General features: G+C 45.5%; 1 protein-coding gene across 7 annotated transcripts in view; it reads left to right on the top strand.

Annotated features, from left to right (window-relative positions):
* DSCAM (DS cell adhesion molecule) overlaps positions 1–20,436 on the top strand; it is a 635,668-nt gene that overhangs the window by 423,104 nt on the left and 192,128 nt on the right. For 5 of the 7 annotated variants that reach the window (XM_068270402.1, XM_068270400.1, XM_068270397.1 and 2 more), the window contains 2 exons: positions 6,252–6,350; positions 17,231–17,455. In XM_068270402.1, coding sequence (XP_068126503.1) covers positions 6,252–6,350; positions 17,231–17,455 — 324 coding nt within the window. The remainder of the gene's footprint in view (positions 1–6,251; positions 6,351–17,230; positions 17,456–20,436) is intronic. The other 2 variants (XM_068270401.1, XM_068270399.1) reach the window with 1 other exon arrangement.

The raw sequence follows: 20,436 nt of genomic DNA, 5'->3' as shown, positions 1-20,436 counted from the left end.
TTACCTGCATTTTTGATGTAAGTAACTGCACAACTCAGCTACAGTTCCCATATCCCTCCACCCCCGGATAGAAGTTCCCTTTTAACATTTAACAGCCTTTCAAGTTTATTAAACTGCAGCAGCATAAGGAAGATGAAATGTAATCTCTCTCTGCAGTGAATAGACAATTTATATGGTAATCGGAGCATGCCAGTGATGGGCACATTTGTAAAACCACTGGGGGTTCCGTCTAACTCCACACTTCTATGTTCAATATGATTTTCTTTAAACTCGATGAAGCAGAGATATAATAAACCGTACAGTTATGTCTCAATAGCCAATAAGTGGCACAAAAGAAAAACTGAAAGATATGCAAGTCAACATCCTGCATAATACTAGAAGGCGAAATGGTTCTGCTTTACTGAGCTAATGGAATGATTTTCCTAAGGCTGTATTGTGTGCATCCCAATGGAAAAGGGCAAAAATGATCTGGATATACAGATTTTGGTGAAGGTGGATAAGCTTAGAATAATGATTATAAAAACCACCTGACGAGTAGAGTGGATCAGATTTGATTAAGGTGGCCACACATCAGGCAACTTGGTGGCCAATCCACCATCCGATTTGATGATGACGTGGTTGCAGGCGTGGACGCGTGTGTGACGTCACAATTGCGGCCACGTTACTCCGTCAACCACGTGGGGCGCTTGTATGGATGAAGGAGCCAGCAGCGGATGCAGACTTGTAATGTTTAGTGCACTGGGCACCAGGGGGTACATTCATTATTGTGGCAGGCCGGTGAGGCGGTGGATACGCCATCACAAGGCCATTTCCAGATCGATTTCATCCATTTCCGGATAGATTGATTGGAAATCGGCCTGTGATGTATGGGCAGGCAACAGATCTCTCTACGATCAGATTTGATCAGAGACAAATCTGTCACTTCGTTGATCTGCCCAAACATCTTCTGATTGAGGGCATGTTTCCAGTTGTGCCGCGCGCGTCTGCACTTCCTGGTCTGCCCTTCCTGCTATGCACTTCCTGCTATGCACTTCCTGCTATGCACTTCCTGGTCTGCAGACGAATCCAATCAGTTGCGCCATGCACGGCTATGGGATTCACAACCTCCCACACGGAAACGCATGACAATGTCGGCCGAATCGCAAATCGGAGTTTCCCTGCGCGATTTGCCTGGGGGGAAATGCTGCAGATTCGGCGAGGAAACCACGCTAGTGGAAACGGGCCCTTATGGACACCTTTATTTGTTTGATTAGTCTTTGATCGGCTAGTGGTAATTATGTGATCTCTAGTCATGTTCACTCTATGGGCTTGATTCAAAAAAACGTGATAACTCATATCACAGTCGTGCTAGCGTTTTTCGCACGCAATCACGGATTTAGCATGCAATCATACATTTTCATGCACGATTACGCACAAAAACCGCTAGCGCGGCCGTGATATAAGTTATCACGGTTTAGTGAATCAAGCCCTATATCGGTAAACTTGCTGTGAGCAGAGAGCACACTGCGATTGTACTATTACCTACGCCGACTATGTAGAGTGCATAGCGCAATCGGGATTAATAGAAGCTATAAAACATTCAGCTCCCAAGTGAGGTAATGACAACTTACTGTAAACAGAGGTATCCTAGAATATAAAATACTAAAAGCAGTAAAACGAAGTGTTGCATTTGGCCTTCGTTCAGAGTCGACACTGACTTGTCAGGTTTGCAGCACTTTATTTTGCATACCAGGCAATGTATTTCATAGACTAAGAGGCTGATTCACTAAGAATGAGTTAAAAAACAACTTCCAGTACTAGAAGGTTTTAAGGGAATCTGAAGTGTGAAGAATATGCCGTATTTATTTCCTTTTAAACAATACCAGTTGCCTGGCAGCCCTGCTGATCTATTTGGCAGCAGTTGTGTCTGAATAACGCCAGAAACAAGCATGCAGCTAATCTCTTTCAGATCTGTCAGAAACATCTGTCTGCTGCATGCTTGTTCAGAGTCTATGGGCTTGATTCACTAAAGGGTGCTAAGTGTTAGCATGCCAGTGAAAAGCCCCTTAGCACGTGCAAAGGCACTTTGCACGCGCTAATATGTGCGCAGAAGTTTGCACGAGCGAAACGTTGCACTGTTCGCATGCTAAATAGCCTGATAAGCGTACTTAGCACGCGAACGGTGCAACATTTTGCGTGCACCGGTGCAACGTTTTGCTAACGAGGTTTCTCCCGTCCCGGCAATCCAGCGTTGCAACCCCCGAAGGCGGCAAGGTAAATATTTACCTACCGCAATCCAGTACAGACACAGTAGCGGCTCTTCATTCAGGCTAAGGCGGAAATAGCTGAGCCCGACGCAAAGGACTCGCGTCTGCGCAGTAGAGTGGATACGATCAGAGGAAAACAGGTGAAAAAGCTTTGTGAATCATGCCCAAGGTAGCACTGGCGACTGCCGTAGCTCAAATGAGAAGAAAACTGGGTAATTCAGCCGCCAAAAATAGCCGGTCCTTGAATTACGTGTGCCGCACCCCCCCCCCCCCCCCCTTCCCTTCTCAGGTTGCTTCAACTTGGAGGGGACATGGCCGGTTCTCTCATGAGGCAAGGTGGAACAGTAATGTTATTTCTGCTGGGTAAATAGTACTCCTATTACTACTGCTAGGCACCAAAACTGGTGCAACACTTGAATAGATCAAGATCAAGGATTTTGATTGGTAGATTTGAGTAACTGCTTCATATTTGCATCCAGTTTTGCTTCACGTTTCCTTGCACAGGGGTTTGATAAATCTTCTCCTTTATTCTGTACTCCGTCCTTTAGGGCCCTTTCACACTAGTGCGATTAGATTCCGTTTACTGCTAACCGCCGAAGCACTAGCACAATTGAAATTATATGGCAGTGATCTCACTGCCGTGATTGCCGCTGATCGCGGGCGATTCCCTAAATAGCGGCAATCGCAAAACTTGGCACATGCAGGATTTTTATTAGCGTTTTATGAGCGATCGCAATTGCAATGTATTTCAATTGCAATCTAAAAAAAAACGCAAAAGTGTACAATGATTTTTCTGTGTTAATCGCGAAAAAACCACCAGCGCAAAACGTTTACAAGTGTGAATGGGCCCTTATTTGCTCATCAGTCGCATAGAGCAGGAATACACAAGCCACACAGCTCTGCACTGGCATTGACTTTGCAGATCAATTTCATAGGGCAAATTATTAGATCAATTTGTTTTTGATTTCAGTTATGAAGGCAGGCCGAGGCAGCAAGGATATATATATATTTAGAATTTAAATGAGGAACCTGTGGGGAATTTTTGCTTACATTTATTCTGTCCTTGTGGCAGCCAGCCGTGATTTTCTAACAGCATATTGTTCTGTCTTGCAGCCATGGCATTGGTAATCAGTTCGCAGACAGGCCTACCTATAATTCTCATTCCCCTGCTACAACAATAGATTGTAATAGCGCTAGTCCCTGCCTCTGACTCTCTCTGTGACATTGTGGAAGGAAAAGCAGAGTGGCATAAGTCACCAGATTAGCTGTAACATGTCCTTTTATTAAAGAGACACTGAAGCAAAAAAAAAAAAAATGATGATATAATGAATTGGTTGTGTAGTACAGCTAAGAAATAAAGCATTAGGAGCAGAGACATAAGTCTCATATTGTTTCCAGTACAGGAAGAGTTAAGGAACTCCAGTTGTTATCTATGCAAAAGAGCCACTGAGCTCCACGTCTTTCAAAGTCACAGAGAGCTCTTGTCTTCTGAAGCTTACTATCTCAAGTGTCTGTCATTGTATTTTCTTTTTCTCTGCAGAGGACAGGTCAAAAGTTTGCTAGCCTGCTCTGTAAAATCATTTAGCATGCTGAGTAGTGTGTAAACTGCAAATATTAGAGAATGATGCAATGTTATTAAAAAAAACCTATAAAACTGAAAATAAAAGAATATTTTCTTTGCTACTAATGTCAAAGTAATTATTCGTCCTACAAAACCAATTCATTATATCGTAATTTTTTTCCGCTTCCGTGTCTCTTTAAGCAGGGCCTTCAATTAACTAAACTGCAAGTTGCAGATGGTGGTAATATGAACTATTCCTCCTGTATCTGTGATGTTTTCTCTGTGTAGGTGATGCCTTTTACTTCACATCCTCTATTTTAAACCTACCTTCATACTGCACAGTGCGAGAAGCAGGATGTTATTATTATTGATTTATATAGTGCCACCATCTTCCGTGGCGCTGTACAAACGATTATAAGGTATAACAATACAATATAAACAATACAGTTAACCGTACAAGACAATGGTGAAATCAAGCTTATGCAGTGAGCAAAGCAAATACAGAGTTTTACAAAAAGCTGGAAGATATGTACGCACATTACACAGCATTGTGAGACAAAAGGGGAGGAGAGCCCTACAGTGTAAAGCAGGGGTGTCTAACTCAGTGACGTAAGGGGCCAAAATCTAAAACATGGTCCAAGTGGTGGGCTAATTTGTTTTATTAGGATTTAACATTTATTGAACAGTCTCAAACTAAGTAGTGTAACTATAGCGACCGTGGGGGCCCCGCTCCTCACACACCCTTCTGCAGAGTAGCGCAGTGGAACAGTTTAATATTTACCTGCTTCCCTACTGCTTTGGGGCTCCTCTGATCTTCCTGACAGTCACATGCTCTAGTCTATGCTGCATACCTCTGGCTCCTGAGGCATGTCACATGACCAGGAAAAGGTATGTGGCATAAGCATGTGACTTCCAGGAAGAACATAGGAGACACAATGCATCACTGGAACAGGTAAATATTACACTGCTCTACTGTGGTACTCTGATATGTGTGGGAGATGGTGTTGGGTGGCAGGTGTGTATGTCTTTTACAATCCACACGGGGGTTGAGAGGTTTGGATCCCAAAAGGGAGCCCCATGGGTGTGGGGCGGTGTCTTGTGGGTTATTGCTGTGCCCGGGTCAAACTGACAATGTTTCAATCAGAAACGCTGTCACCGGTGTGCTCCTCTGGATGGGAAGGCTGTGTGTTGCTGTTCTTTTACTGCTTACAATGATACACATTTGAAACTCTTGAGGGCCACATAAAATAGCATGGAGGACCACATTCAGCTTGCGGGCCTTGTGTTTGACACCTGTGGTCTAAAGGATTAAGGGAAAGGACAATAGGTGAAGAGAAGCTGTGTATGAGATGGTGAAATGGTGGTCAGTAGCCATGATGTCCTAAGTCAGAGAGTATGTTTGCCTGAAGAGGTGCGTTTTCAGGTTGCACCTAAAAAGGGTAAGTGTGGGTGAGCGGCAGATGTGTTGAGGGAGGGTGTTCCAGCATTTAGACCTAATTGTGCCTGTCCTAAATCTATGAATTCGTCTTTCACTGGAGGGTGATCATTTGGGCTGCATTGTACCACAGTGAGGGTGAGGAGGTCATTTTAGTTTCAGTTTATAATTTTTTGGGTAAACTTAATGAAGAAAATTCTGAAAAACTCGCTGTTAGGCTAGGTCCACACTAGGTCCGTATCAGATCGCATCCGTTTGAAATGTATCCGGGTCCCCCCCCCCCCCCCTCCGATTTTAATTACAAATATGTCTGGAGCATACGTTTCCAGTCTGTTTCCAGTCTCCCTAGTAAAGACCAGTAAACCCCACCTAGATGGAGGCAGCAGGTGGTGATGATACTTTGAACACTACTTTGAACACTGCACAATGGATCAGTCACTGCCTAATCTTGCTTGAGCCTCCAGCAGGCTGAATTGTAGTCAGAGTGGAGCCAGAGAGAGCAATTAAACTCCAACTAACAGCCTTATCAGTGATAAATAGGGATGGTCAGTCAGATGCAAATAAATCTGAATTGATGCAGGATTAAGCAAATTGTGTATGCAAATGTATGCAGCTTGACAGAATACAAACCCAATGCTACCTTGGCAAAATTTGATTGGTCCAAGCTACATACATTTGCATAATCCTGCATCAACTCCAAATGATTTACATCTCATTAACCATTCCTAGTCATAAGCATTTGTTGGTCATAACCACCAGCTAAATTCCAGCGAGATGTCTGGGTTACATGTCTGACTTTTTGAAAGGGGAATACTCGGCTGCATCACATATGAAAATCGTGTGGGTAATGGGTGTGTGGGGCTTCTATTCAGCCTTACTAACAATGATAAAATCTGGGAGGGTGAACTAGCCTTTAACATTAGGCATGTCCATTTGCTTTGGAATACTAAAATGTAGATTGTGAATTGAGTTCTAAAAGTAATTTTTTTTAAACCCCTTTTTTTTCCAGTGCCACCTGACCAGCCCCGGCTCACTGTATCAAAGAGTACTTCTTCATCCATCACCCTCTCCTGGATTCCAGGGGACAATGGCGGGAGCTCAATCCGAGGTACTGTGACCTGAACTTACCTGAATGTTGTGAACTAAATGTGTAGTGGGTGTTGTTCATGCAGCCAGATACATAGGGGGAAGATACCATCAGTAGTCCAGGACACACCTTTTGAGAAGGTCACTGCCATGTGATACATATTCACGATTTGACTAATCTTAACATCTACGTCTGATTTTTAACAGTTTTCTTTTTAACGTCTTCCTCTTCTACACATAAACATCAGTCCTCCCCATCAAAATCATTTGGTACTTACCTAACATTGCTTCTCAGCTTTGGCTGTTGCCTCTCCATACTGACCGGTAGGGTCCATTCTTAATGCTCCCTGAGACACCATCACTTATCTCTAGTCACCACCTACACCAACACTGGATTGAAAGCAATTGACAGCTTAGCCCATTCCCAAAATCCCTTCACCCTGTCCCAGGGTAACTACGGTAAGTGGCTGCTGTAACTGCTGTCTCTTTTTCTAGAGAAAAGGCGGAGGTAGGGTGAGTGACAACTGCATCCATACACCCCCTTTCCTAGATAAAAACAAGAGTGAGGGTTAGTGCCAGCTGTAACCACACCCCATTTCCTATATAACAAGAGGGAGGGGGGAGAGCCAGCTGTAACCACACCCACTTTCCTAGATAAAAACAAGAGGGAGGGTTAGTGCCAGCTGTAACCACACCCCATTTCCTAGAGAAGAACGAGAGGGAAGGTGAGTGCCAGCTTTAACCATACCCCCTTTCCTAGATACAGAGAAGAGGAAGGGTGGGTGCCAGTTGTAACCACACCCCATTTCCTAGTTAAGAACAAGAGGGAGGGTGGGTGCCAGCTGTAACCAAATCCCATTTCTTAGATAAGAGCAAGAGGGAGGATGAGTGCCAGCTGTAACCACACCCCATTTCCTAGATACGAACAAGAGGGAGGGTGGGTGCCAGCTGTAACCACACCCCATTTCCTAGAGAAGAAGGAGAGGGAAGGTGAGTGCCAGCTGTAACCATACCCCCTTTCCTAGATACAGAGAAGAGGAAGGGTGGGTGCCAGCTTTAACCACACCCCATTTCCTAGAGAAGAACAAGAAAAGAGGGTGAGTGCCAGCTATAACCGCATCCCATTTTCCTAGATGATAACGAGAGAGGGTTAGTGCCAGATGTAACCATACCCTCTTTCCTAGATACGAACAAGAGGGAGGGTGAGAGCCAGCTCTAATCACAACCCCTTTCCTAGATGAGAACAAGAGGGAAATTGAATGCCAGCTGTAACCACACCTCCCTTCTTAGATACAAACAAGAGAGAGGGTTAGTGCCAGCTGTAATCACACCCCCTTTCGTAAGTTTGGACAAGAGGGATGGTGAGCACCAGCTGTTACCATACACCCTTTCCTAGATAAGAACAAGAGAGCCAGCTGTACCATGCGCCCTTTCCTATATAACAATGAGGTGTAGTGCCAGCTGTAACCACACCTCCCTTCTTATATACGAACAAGAAGGGAGGGTTAGTGCCAGTTATAACCACACCTCCCTTCTTAGATAAGAGCTAGAGGGAGGGTTAGTGCCAGCTGTAACCACACCCCCTTTCTTAAGTTTGAACAAGAGGGATGGTGAGCACAAGCTGTTACCACACACCCTTTCCTAGATAAGAACAAGGGAGCCAGCTGTACCATGCGCCCTTTCCTATATAAAAAGAGGGAGGGGGGTGGGAGAGCCAGCTGTAACCACTCCCCCTTTCCTAGATAAGAACAAGAGGGAGGGGGAGTGCCAACTGTAGCAGTGCCATCTCCCATAGAGCAGTAGGAGAACAGAGGCGCCAGCAGGATAAAAGTGGATAAAAACTTTAAAATTTGCTTGGAGGAAGCGGTGGACTTACCTCCATAAAGCAGACACGAAAGACTGTCTGAATAGTAGTCACATTTATTAATTAGTACCCCAAAACAGTGCAACGCGTTTCGCAGGCCCAGCCCGCTTCATCAGGCAATAAACATGGGGACAAGACAGAATTTCAGCAATAGCCAGTGTAGCGCCTCAACTGTGTCCACCCTTGGTGGAGGGGTGATCTACCCCCTTTCGCATCTACAGAGAGCGACTTCTTATCCCTGAATGAGGACAGGTCTAATCTCCTCACCTGCCTATACAGTGGTTGCCTCTGTGGTAACCCACGTTTGTGAGTATAATTTTCTCACGATAACCTTTACTTCATTTATGCTTAACGTACTACACTATATTGGGCTCTCGGTTTCTCTACACTTTATCTCCCATAGAGCGCACCAGGAGGTAAGGTGAGTGGAAGCATACACTGGAAGCCAGACCGCTGTGAAGATGATCTCTGGGCAGCTGGGAAATGTTTTCATTTTTGTGTAGGTTTATTTGTTGGGAAGGGAAGATAAGGCAGTGGAGATTTTGCACGTTAGGAGAATGTTTTTGACCTCAGTACTACAGAGCCCTGACATGAGAAGCGATCCTCCTTACTGTATGTGAACGTGTTTTTGATATATTTGGACTGTGTCTAGTAACAGAGCTCTTCTAATCAGGACTTAATTAAAATCAGTAATATTTAATGAGCCACTATTTTTTAATAGGAATTTTCCTTGGCATGCGGCATCAGGAGGCCATTATGACTGTGATGTTAGATCCATCAGCTGTTTAATGGGATTATTATTTGGATGACGTTCATTTTCCACCCTTGTCTGGCTAAAGAGAATTTAGGATTTAAAGGGGACTCTCTCCGCTATAATCAAGCATTTATTAACTTGTTTATGCCTTGCTGGAATATTTAATAAATACACTGCTCAAAACAAAATGTATCTCCAAGTCAATCACACTTCTGTGAAATCAAACTGTCCGCTTAGGTAGCAACACTGATTGACAATCAATTTCACATGCTGTTGTGCAAATGGAATAGACAATAGGTGGAAATTACAGGCAATCAGCAATAAAGAAGTGGTTCTGGCTGATGTTTTGGCAGGCAGTGGAGTCCAGGGTCTCGGCAGGCAGTGGAGTCCAGGGTCTCGGCAGGCAGTGGAGTCCAGGGTCTCGGCAGGCAGTGGAGTCCAGGGTCTCGGCAGGCAGTGGAGTCCAGGGTCTCGGCAGGCCGCAGTGGAGTCCAGGGTCTCGGCAGGCCTCAGTGGAGTCCAGGGTCTCGGCAGGCCGCAGTGGAGTCCAGGGTCTCGGCAGGCCGCAGTGGAGTCCAGGGTCTCGGCAGGCCGCAGTGGAGTCCAGGGTCTCGGCAGGCCGCAGTGGAGTCCAGGGTCTCGGCAGGCCGCAGTGGAGTCCAGGGTCTCGGCAGGCCGCAGTGGAGTCCAGGGTCTCGGCAGGCCGCAGTGGAGTCCAGGGTCTCGGCAGGCCGCAGTGGAGTCCAGGGTCTCGGCAGGCCGCAGTGGAGTCCAGGGTCTCGGCAGGCCGCAGTGGAGTCCAGGGTCTCGGCAGGCCGCAGTGGAGTCCAGGGTCTCGGCAGGCCGCAATGGAGTCCAGGGTCTCGGCAGGCCGCCGTGGAATCCAAGGTCTCGGCATCCCGCCGTGGACTCCAAGGTCTCGGCATCCCGCCGTGGACTCCAGGGTCTCGGGCAGGCCGCAGCAGAGTCCCGGGCACGGCAGGCTGCAGAACAGTCCCGGGCTGCCTTGGTTGCCAAGCTACAAACTATTTTGGATGCAGAGTTCTCAGCTGAACTGAATTGGGGCTAGTTAAAACATAGGGCACTGGCTGCATGCTGAAATGCACTGGACACAGAGCTCCAAGCTGTATTAAATGAGAAGTGCTGGACTTTTTGCACACAGAGTTCTGAGCTGTATTGTTAGCCAAATTTGAATACTGTACAGAGACGTTGGCGGGATAGGACATATCAATTCCCAGGTTATTTTGTACTTGGTCTGGCCTGGATTGGATGCCACTTTTCAGATTGTTTTGGACACAGAGCTCCAGGCTATATTGGACACCGAGCTCCGGACTTCGTTGGACACAGGGCTAAGTTGGACTTGGGCTGCTCAGAATGCAGAGTTTGGGAGCTGTTGGCTATTTGTGGATGATGGGGCTTAATGAATAAATCATCATGTTGCTTTATTCACCATCCCCGGATTCAGATCACAGATTTTTTTAGAGAACAGTGACGGCCTGTCAAGATTTTGTTTTCTCATCCTCCCAAGACAAGAGCGGGAGATATTTTCCCCCACCTTTAGAAAACAACATCAAAGCTTCTCTACTGACGGGCTAAGATCTGAATAACATTAGTTGGCTTCCACCTTGTTTCCCCATGTTCGAGTGTCTGGCATCGCTCACGTTCCTGGTCACGAATCATTAGAAAAAAGAAAGCTTATTTGCTTGTGTACCACATAAACAAGGATGTGATTTTGATCATAGCTCTTCATATCAAAGTGTCATTGGCTCTCGACCTAGTTCTGTCGGCTAATAATGAAGAAGAACACGAAAACAATGGCCGTGATCTTCTATTCTCCCCTGTAGCTGTCATTGGCCATCTGTTTTATTTTTTTAGGCCTAGGAGGATATATATATATATATATATATATATATATATATATATATATATATATATATATGCACTAGAAGCACAGCAGCCAGACACTTGCCATCCCCGCATCCTCTGCCCACCAAGTGTTCCTGCTGCCAGTGCCAGTCGCTGTCATGGGCCGCCATTGTGTGCATGCTTTGCCAACAGATCCTACGCCAGGGACCGCTAGTTGCACATGTGCACAACAGTAGACACTTCGGCAGGCCCAAATTTACCATAAGGCACTGTAGGCTCTCCTCCCCAAATGTCCCCTTACCTATTGGGGAGCGGGGCTTCTTGATACTGGTGTGGGAGCACATCTGGCTCCCTATAATTGGAGAGGGGGGGGGGCACATCTACTACCTAGATTAATGGGGTTACCAAATACTGGGGAAAATCTGGCTACTTAGTTTGGGGAGGAGAGAACCCTACCTAATATCGGAGCATGGCCTGAGTTGAGGGGTGGAGTCTTGGACACCAGAACGCCCGCACCTTCAGTCTCCTGCACTTAAAGCCAATCCACACTGGCTGCACTTGTGTTTTAAAAAATTCTGCATGCAACAATTCTGCAGCGATTCTATTAATAGCTGAATAGGGGCAATTAATTGAAAAGATAAGATCTTTTTGGTGAGATTACCACTCTAAAACCAGCTTTATTTATCAGCACTTTTGTGCCACACTCATAAATTGCTGATCAGACCCGACTGCCACTTTTTAGAATCTGGGTGAGGAGTACGGAGGCTGCCATCTTCATTAAACAGTGCCAGTTGCCTGACTTCTGTCCTGATGCACTGCCACTAATACTGGAAGTCACTGGCAATGAGCATGCAGGTCAGGTGCTTTGACTCTGGTCCAACTGCACTCCAACGACTGACTCAAAAACAACTAAAGCCAAATAAAAAGCGCAGTGTGACAACCAGTCAACTGGCATTGTTTATAAGGTAATAAAGATGGCTCCTTCCGTATTTTCTTTAAAGAGACTCTGAAGTCTCTTATAAATCATCTTTTTATTATAAAATCCTGTTCAATATGATAGCCCTACCTAAACCGCCACATCCCCACCGCTCTAAACGAACTAAATCCCCCCCCAAACTCCCCGGGGGGCAATCCGGGCAGCGCTTCTGTGAGAGGCAGAGCTATGAGCCGCAGCTCTGCCTCTCAGCGCATCTGTCAGCCCGGATCGCCGCCTCTCCCCCGCCCTTCTCAGTCTTCCTTCACTGGGAGAGGCGGAGATCCGCGGCTGACAGACGTGTGTAGAGGCAGAGCTGCAGCTCATAGCTCTGCCTCACATGGAAGAGTAGAGGGCAGCAAAATCCACGACCAAGAAAGTCGTGGATATTGCGAGGGAGAGGGAGTTAGGGAGGATTTAGATAGATTTCAGCGGCGGGGATGCGGCGGTTTAGGTAGGGCTATCATATTACACAGGATTTTATAATAAAAAGATGATTTTTAAGAGACTTCAGTGTCTCTTTAAGGAGACTCTGTAACAAAATGTTCTGCCTTATTTCTTCTATCCTATAAGTTCCTATACCTGTTCTAATGTGGTCTGTGTTACTGCAGCCTTTTCTAGTTGCACAGTGGCTGTGTTATCTCTGTTATATGAACTAATCTTCTCTCTTCTTTCGGCTGAGGCTGGAATGTGTGGAATGTGCTGCACTGCTTGTCATTGGCAGAAGCTATACACACCCTCTCCAAGCTCTGTATGAGTCAGAGACTGAGCTATTCTCAAGCCTATCACACTCTAGTTAGAAGCCATGTCTTTTGTTTGTAAACACTGCCTAAAACTGGCAATTACAAGCCAGGATTGCAGCAGGGAGTGGCAGAAACAGCACAGAGGGGCCCAGGAGAACATAATGAATAGAATGGTATGTTTTTTATTGTAAGAATTTTAGAGTACAGATTCTCTTTAAGGCATACATGTCAAACACCGGCCCGCAGGCCAAATCTGGCCCTCAGAGCTATTAAATTTGGTCCTCAAGTGGTTTCCCCACTTTGCATTATGTTTGGCCCACTCTAGATTACCAGGGAAGCTATATTGGAGTTGAAGCCTTGAAACACCAGGTAAGCCATATGGGGGAGGGAGGGGGAAATAACAAAACACTAGGGAACTGTATAGGGGAGGGTGGGGGCCACTAGACACCTGGGAACTGTATAGGGGAGCGGACCACTAGACACCAGAAAGCTGTATAGAGGCTGGAGGGGGGCCATTAGATGCCTGGGAACTTTATAAGGGAGGAAAGTGGCCAGTAGGCATTGAGGTTGGCCATGACTAGATCCCAGTGTACAATTTCGGCCCACCTTGTATTTGAGTTTGACACCCCTGTTGTAAGGGCACATGGAGACGGGCACTGTGATAGTGGTGATCTCCATCAAAAATAGTGGAGAGCAGTGGGAATTGTTTGAATCACTTACCATTTTTGTCATGATCGGCCCGGGAACGGTTCACTGGAAGAACTAGCCGTTCGCGATTGCCGCATAAGCCAGTGTAGTGATGTTTGCCTATTTTAAATTAATGGTTGGTACACAAGAAGAAGTCTGTTCTCCATTTGTTTTTTACAGTTTCTCTTTATTGAATGGAATAAGTGGAACAGCAATGTAAACATGTTACAGTAACAGTTTTTATGTTTTTGCCGGTGTGATACATTTTAAGCTCACAATAAAGACATTTTTCAGTATTAAGCTTCATCGACTGTTCTTTCCAATCAATGAAGACAGCACAGAGTCAGCTGGTATTGATTTTTTTCTTGTTAGAAATTCACCCAGCATTAATAGCAAGGAATATGTTTACCAGGGATGTCCGACTCCCGCTTCACCACCTAAGGGGAGGGCGATAGTGCGTTAAGGCAAAGGAGGAATGTTCTCCACTTGGAAAGCATTAGGTCTTGCTGCAAACAGTTTTTCAAAAAAAGCAAGACTAGTGTCTATAGACTTGAAGAGAAACCGTAACCAAGAATTGAACTTCGTCCCAATCAGTAGCTGATACTCCCTTTTACATGAGAAATCTATTCCTTTTCTCAAACTGATCATCAGGGGGGTCTGTATGGCTGATATTGTGGTGAAACCCCTCCCAAAGTGTGGTGTCAGGACCATGGTCCTGACAGTTTCCTGTCTGTGAACCTCATTGCATTGTGGGAATTAGCTGTTTACAGCTGTTTCCAACTGCCAAATAAGCAAGCAGCATCTGCTTCCAGTGACATCACCTGCCTGCAGTAAAAATGTCACCATGTGATAAATGTCAGAATGTAAATAAGGGAGAGGAAACATTTTACAATGGGCAAACAGACTAAATCATTTATACATAATTATTGTAAAAATGAAACACTGTTTTCATTACATTATTTTCACTGGAGTTCCTCTTTAAGACTTATGAAGTCTAAAACAAAGATTGCATGTATCACGTTGTTAATAAAATGTGTAATGACTTTACCAGTGTTTTTTTGCTGTAACTCACGAGCACTGTGTGTGCCAGCTTCTGACACCTAGCCTTGCCCTGTGCCATTTGCTTAGGGCTTACCCAAAACTCTGCCCAAACCAGGGAGCAAAGTTTTCAGCATCTTGGTGTCCATAGGCATACTGCACTGACTTATTCATTATACAGGGGAGGAGAGTGCACATCTATGAGAAGTTGGAGACACATTGGTGGGGATAACATTCCTGAGCTTGCATGGTCAGACATACATCCCAACTTTTTGGGTTAAGAAAGAGGGATCCTTAAAGACACGCCCCTGAAGCACCCATAGCCATGCATCAACCACACCCCCTAGTCACGCATTCTACAAGCAATTCATAAGCATAAGATGCAGTTTTATATATTATACCACATTGGTCCTCTTTATCATCATTCGTTTTAATTCATTTGACAATAAGACATACAGTATATCAGTTTAAACGGTGAGAATAAAGTGTAGAGTTATTTAAACACATTTTTCAGCAGAAAAATACACATATTTCCATAGATCCGTACATCAGTCCTGAAAGAGGGACAAATAAGGAAGAAAGAGGGACAGAGGGATTTCGTTCCCAAAGAGGGACTGTCCGTTCAAAAAAGGTGGGAGCTGTGGTCAGATACAGAGCACAGCAGGTATATCTGTGTAGCCCAGCTTGTCCTAATACTTGCACTAGATACAGCTGACCTCGTAAACATTGTATTTTTGTTAGTGATAGCGGAGTAACACTTTGAACACCCATCTGTCACATGCAGCTAGCCACTTGCTTTCCAATCTGGAATGTTATGAACATGATGGGAGATGTGTAAGCGTAATTTGTACGGCATAGAGGTTTAAGCTGCACCCTGGGCTTTGCTGGCTGGGCTCTGACCGCATTATGCTCTCACACAGCGGGAGAATTGTTCCTGAATGTATAATAAGTTTGCACATCTGCTGCTGTGTAGGTGACCTGAGTATTTATAGGTCTATTATTTCCATGTCCCAGAATGTCCATGGAACAATAATACTAAAACACAAGCTGGCAGAAAATAGCTGTTCATAACATTCTCCGTTATTTTTGGTGGAGAATCAAAATTGGGATCTTATCACAACTGAAAATAACTGAAGTAAAGCTTTGGTTGTGGGAAATGACATTTTATTGACCTCATAAGACTTTTTCTTGTGGAAGGAGACCACAATGTCAGGAGATTAGACTGTTTTGCAACAGAGTATTGCTTTCTATGTGGTCAGGCTAGCGTTCAATAGCCTGTTACTGTTAGATAGGGATATACAGGGGCAGTGGAGTCGGAGCAATGTTTGTGTACCTGGAGTCGGGAGCCTCTGGTTTCATACACTAAGGCTGGTTTCATACCACAAATTGGCATTAGCGTTGCGCATCGCACCACCAAAAACAGGCCTTCAGGGAACACTGAATTAGATCGCTGTGTTCCCTGTCTGGCATCTGTCCAAACAGGAAGTGATGCGCCCTTGTGGTCACTTCCTGTCTCGGGTATGCGGAAGTGCCGGTGGTAGTGCAGAGAGTATAGACGGGAACTCCCATTGCCTGGAACCATAAGGAGGTGAGTCTGTGCTCGCTGCCCTTATTCCTCCCTCTCTGTAATGCTGCCGGGGGGGGGGGGGGGGGGAGAGAATGTGGGAAGTGAGGGAGGAAATTACATCAGGATTGGCTTCAGCTTGTTAGAGCCAAGATGGCCGCTGCTAAGAACAGAATTATCTTTGTATACTAGTTATCATTCACTGAAATCAAAACGTTGACAGTGCAATACATACCTGTATATACTCGCATATAAGCCGACCATCGTATAAGCCGAGGTACCCACTTTTCCCTTAAAAAACAGGAAAACCAGTGATTGACTTGCATATAAGCGCCCTCCCCAGTATAGCCCTCTCTACAGTAGCCAGATGTGCCCCCAGTACAAGTCAGCACCCCTCCCCATAGCCAGATGTGCCACAAGGATGATAGTTGTGTCTCAAGCCGCAAATAGATGGGGTCATAGATATGAGACAGCAAATGCCACACAGTAAGAATCCCTGATCATTGCACCACTGACACATTGCTTGCACTCTCCACTCCACAAGCCAGGGGACACAGGTAATCTTAAACAGTGCACTCTGCACACCATGTTGTAGGGTATGGGGGCCATTGACACAGCAAGGAGCCACCTGGCAAAAGCAGGATCACTAGTACAAATCCTTACGCTCCTCTGCCAGTAACAAAGCATGCCCTACATCTGTGCTACTCCACTGACTCGCATATAATCCGAGGGGGTAACTTTTCAGCACATTTTTTGTGCTGAAAAATTAGGCTTATATGCGAGTGTATACAGTATGTTATGTAAATAGAGCAAGTAGTTTTCTACTTTTAGATGTGGTTTTTTTCCTGGCATAGTATGGTTAACAGCTCCTCTTAGGAAACATGAGATACACATAAAGTGATGAAATAAATAATTGCATCTATCCTCATTCTCCTTAAAATTACTTTGAAATATTCCAAAGTTTTCTAGTTTTTAAGTTTTCACTGTTTAATTTTCTCTGCTCAATGACACATTCATTGAAGTATTCCAGAGCTAAACTCTTATGAACTGTTGGCCTTTTTATCTCTTTTGTGCTCTCAGAAGCCATTTTTGCTAGGAAAGTGTTTTATGGTTGTAATTCCTTATCATTGAGGCTTACACTATAGCTTGACCCAGTCCCCACCCGGGCAGATACTGTAACTTGATACCTGATAACTCTTTCTGGCAGAGAAAGGAAAAAAAGGAACACAGCATAGTTATTTGTGTGCTTGGCGCTGTACATACACATGTCTATCTCAGTATGTGACATGTCACCTCATGTATCCTTTAAACAGTTAAAGAATGTTGTCATTGTAAATGTGATGCAATGCTGAAACTTGCTGTAGTCCTCAAGAAGGTAAGATAACAACTGCTTTTTCTTTGTTTTTCCTGCAGGGTATATACTTCAGTACTCAGAGGATAACAGTGAACAGTGGGGCAGTATTCCCATCAGCCCCAGCGAGCGCGCCTACCGTCTGGAAAACTTGAAATGTGGCACTTGGTACAAATTCACCCTCACAGCCCAGAATGGAGTGGGACCCGGCCGCATCAGTGAGATCATAGAGGCTAAAACCCTTGGGAAAGGTACTGGAGTCTTGTCCTGCCCATCCAAAGCAGGAAGTAATTATTATCTATCCAGTTATTTGATTTTATTTTTTAAACTGTTTTTGTTTTTAAATGCCTCTAAACTTTGTGTTCCAGCAATAGGAGACTCCTGTCTGCTTATCAGTAGTGATGGTCTAATGCTAGGTACACACGGTAGGTTTTTGTGGTCAATAGATGCATTCGATAGGTCATTTCCGACATGTCCGATATTACTTTCGATCGCTTTACCCCTCAATTTCTCATAGTGAATGGAAATTGATAAGAAAAGATAAGAGAATCGAGCCGGAAATCTAACGGAAAATCGACTGAAAAAACGCATCGTGTGTACCTTGCATAAGAGAACTTATGGAGAAGCATGTGATCAGTTTGGTCAGGTGATAGATGGTCTCTGATTTGCTGGTCATGATCATGTTCTAAAGCAGGATGTCATCACAGCAAATCAGAGCTTTGCAAATCTATCAGCTGATCAAACAAATCACATGCTTCTCCATGAGTTCTCCTAGACATGGCCATCACTTTTAAACATACTCTTGTGTTCCAGAAGAAGTTTCCTCACCATCATAAGTGACCTTGTCAGTGAAAATATGCAGGTCCGGTTTTATGTGACTTTCTCAAAGTGTGATGACAGTAAACTTGTGACCTCTACAGTCCTTGACTTGTAGGACCCTTAAAGGGCATCCGAGGCTAAAAAAAGTAATGTATTTTTTATTCACCCGGGGCTTCTTCCAGCCGCTCGCAGCGGTCTCAGTCCCTCGCAGCTGCCCCGGTCCTCCTCAGTGTCTCCGCCGGCCGTAATGATCGCGACTCGCCAGCGCCAAAACTACTGCGTAGGTGCAATATGCACCAGATGACATAGACGTGTGTGCACGATTGCCCGTGCAGGTGTAGATAAACCTACCCCACCGGCGGGTCACGATCATACCGGCCGGTGGGGACACAGAGGAGGGTTGCGGCAAGGGACTGAGACGGCTGCGACGGGCTGGAAGAAGCCCCAGGTGAGTAAAAAATACATTACTTATTTTGCTTCGGAAGTCGGAAGTAATTGCCCAGTTTGACCCTATGGATGCACCGGCCCTGCAGTTAAGATGAATGATGGCCATACACCTGATGATTATGGGCAGAATCGACAGAGACAAATTTATCTTATTTAAATTTCTCTTGTCGATTCTGCCCATATACTACAGGCCGATTCCTGTCCTATTTGAGCATGAAATCTTCAGGGAATCATCTGAGCCCGCCTCGTCCGCACCGCCGCTGCCCCCGAATGTATAAATGTGCCCCCAGTGTGTACATTTATACGCTACCTGTTGCAGCCTCCGTGTGGTGTCCGATAACCTCTGGGCGGTTTTCCATACATGCTACTGGCGCATAGCGTCTGACGTCAGCGCATAACGTCTGATGTCAGACGCTAGGCACCAGTGTCATGTATGGATAGCCGCCTGGAGTTTATGGGGCACCGTGCAGAGGCTGCAACAGGACAGGTAACGTATAAATGCACACGGGGGGGGGGGGGGGTTGGGCACATTTATACATTGCAGCAGGGGTTTCGTCGTCTCGTCGCTTGCTCTGGAAATCGCCGCCGCGCACCCCACCAAGCAACTTTGGCCCGACATCTTGCAGCATGCGCGAAAGACAAAGCAACCAATTTCTGTCTTAAAATTGGTCGCTTTGTCGGTTGGGCATGCACTTGGCGGCAACAATTTTCATCCAATTCGATTATAATAATCAGGCCAGGAATCGTGCCGGCAGACAAGTGAGAGTTTTGGGAGCATTTCACTAGGGAGAAGTTTTTATACAGGGGGGGTTGTCCAGGAGGCAGTGGCGCTAGGCCAATATCTGATGGATTTCTGATGTTGAAATCTCTCAGAAGTCAGTCTGTTGGGGCAGGACACAGTTCCCTCTCTGATCGGAGGAAGATCGTTCTCATGGTCGATCTGCCCATATATCGAGTGATTTATGGCCCTCTTAAAGTGGGACGAAATTCCATAGTAACTTAAAAAAACTTTTAAACAAATCATGCAGTAAGAAATTATTTAGCTTATTTATCTTATTATTTTTAGTGTTTACTGACAGATTTAAAGGGAAGGTTCAGGGAGGGGAGTGAAAAAATAAAAATCAATTTCCACTTACCTGGGGCTTCCTCCAGCCCGTGGCAGGCAGGAGGTGCCCTCGGCGCCGCTCTGCAGGCTCCCGGTGGTCTCCGGCGGCCAACCCGACCTGGCCAGGCCGGCTGCCAGGTCGGGCTCTTCTGCGCTCCAAGGCCCGGAACTTCTGCGTCCCACGCAGCCGCGCTGACGTCATCGGACATCCGCCGGGCTCTACTGCGCAGTAGTTCTGCGCCTGCGCAGTAGAGCCCGGCGGACGTCCGATGACGTCAGCGCGGCTGCGTGGGACGCAGAAGTGCCGGGCCTTGGAGCGCAGAAGAGCCTGGCCTGGCCAGGTCGGGTCGGCCGCCGGAGACCACCGGGAGCCTGCGGAGCGGCGCCGAGGGCACCTCCTGCCTGCCACGGGCTGGAGGAAGCCCCAGGTAAGTGAAAATTGATTTTTATTTTTTCACTCCCCTCCCTGAACCTTCCCTTTAAGACAATTGTGATATGAAAAAAGAAAATATTTTCATTTTTACTGTTTCTCTGTGATGCCAAAAGTTACATCACTTCTGCCCCTTTCTCTTCTTTTTTTTAACCCAGCTCAGTTACTGTCCCTCTCAGAGGAACTCTTCAAAGGTGGAGGGTTTCAATTTACCTTCTGGTCATAGTGTCCTTATCTTATCAGTAATGGGAAGTTTCTGGTGTTTGCATTTTGAGATAAGCTTGACATTGTAGCTGAAAAAAAAATGAAATCCTGCTGTCACTCCACAGTTTTGCAAAGGCATGCAAACCAAGTAAAAAGAAAATCGGGAAATATAGGGACCTATTTAAAAAAAAAAAAAAAAAAAAAAAAAAAAAAAAAAAGATGATACGTATATGTTTGGGGCACTAACTACTTTTAAGCTATTT

The sequence above is a fragment of the Hyperolius riggenbachi genome, chromosome 2, assembly GCF_040937935.1.
Source record: "Hyperolius riggenbachi isolate aHypRig1 chromosome 2, aHypRig1.pri, whole genome shotgun sequence".
Lineage (NCBI taxonomy): Eukaryota > Metazoa > Chordata > Amphibia > Anura > Hyperoliidae > Hyperolius > Hyperolius riggenbachi.
This window is presented reverse-complemented; position numbering and strand designations above follow the sequence as displayed.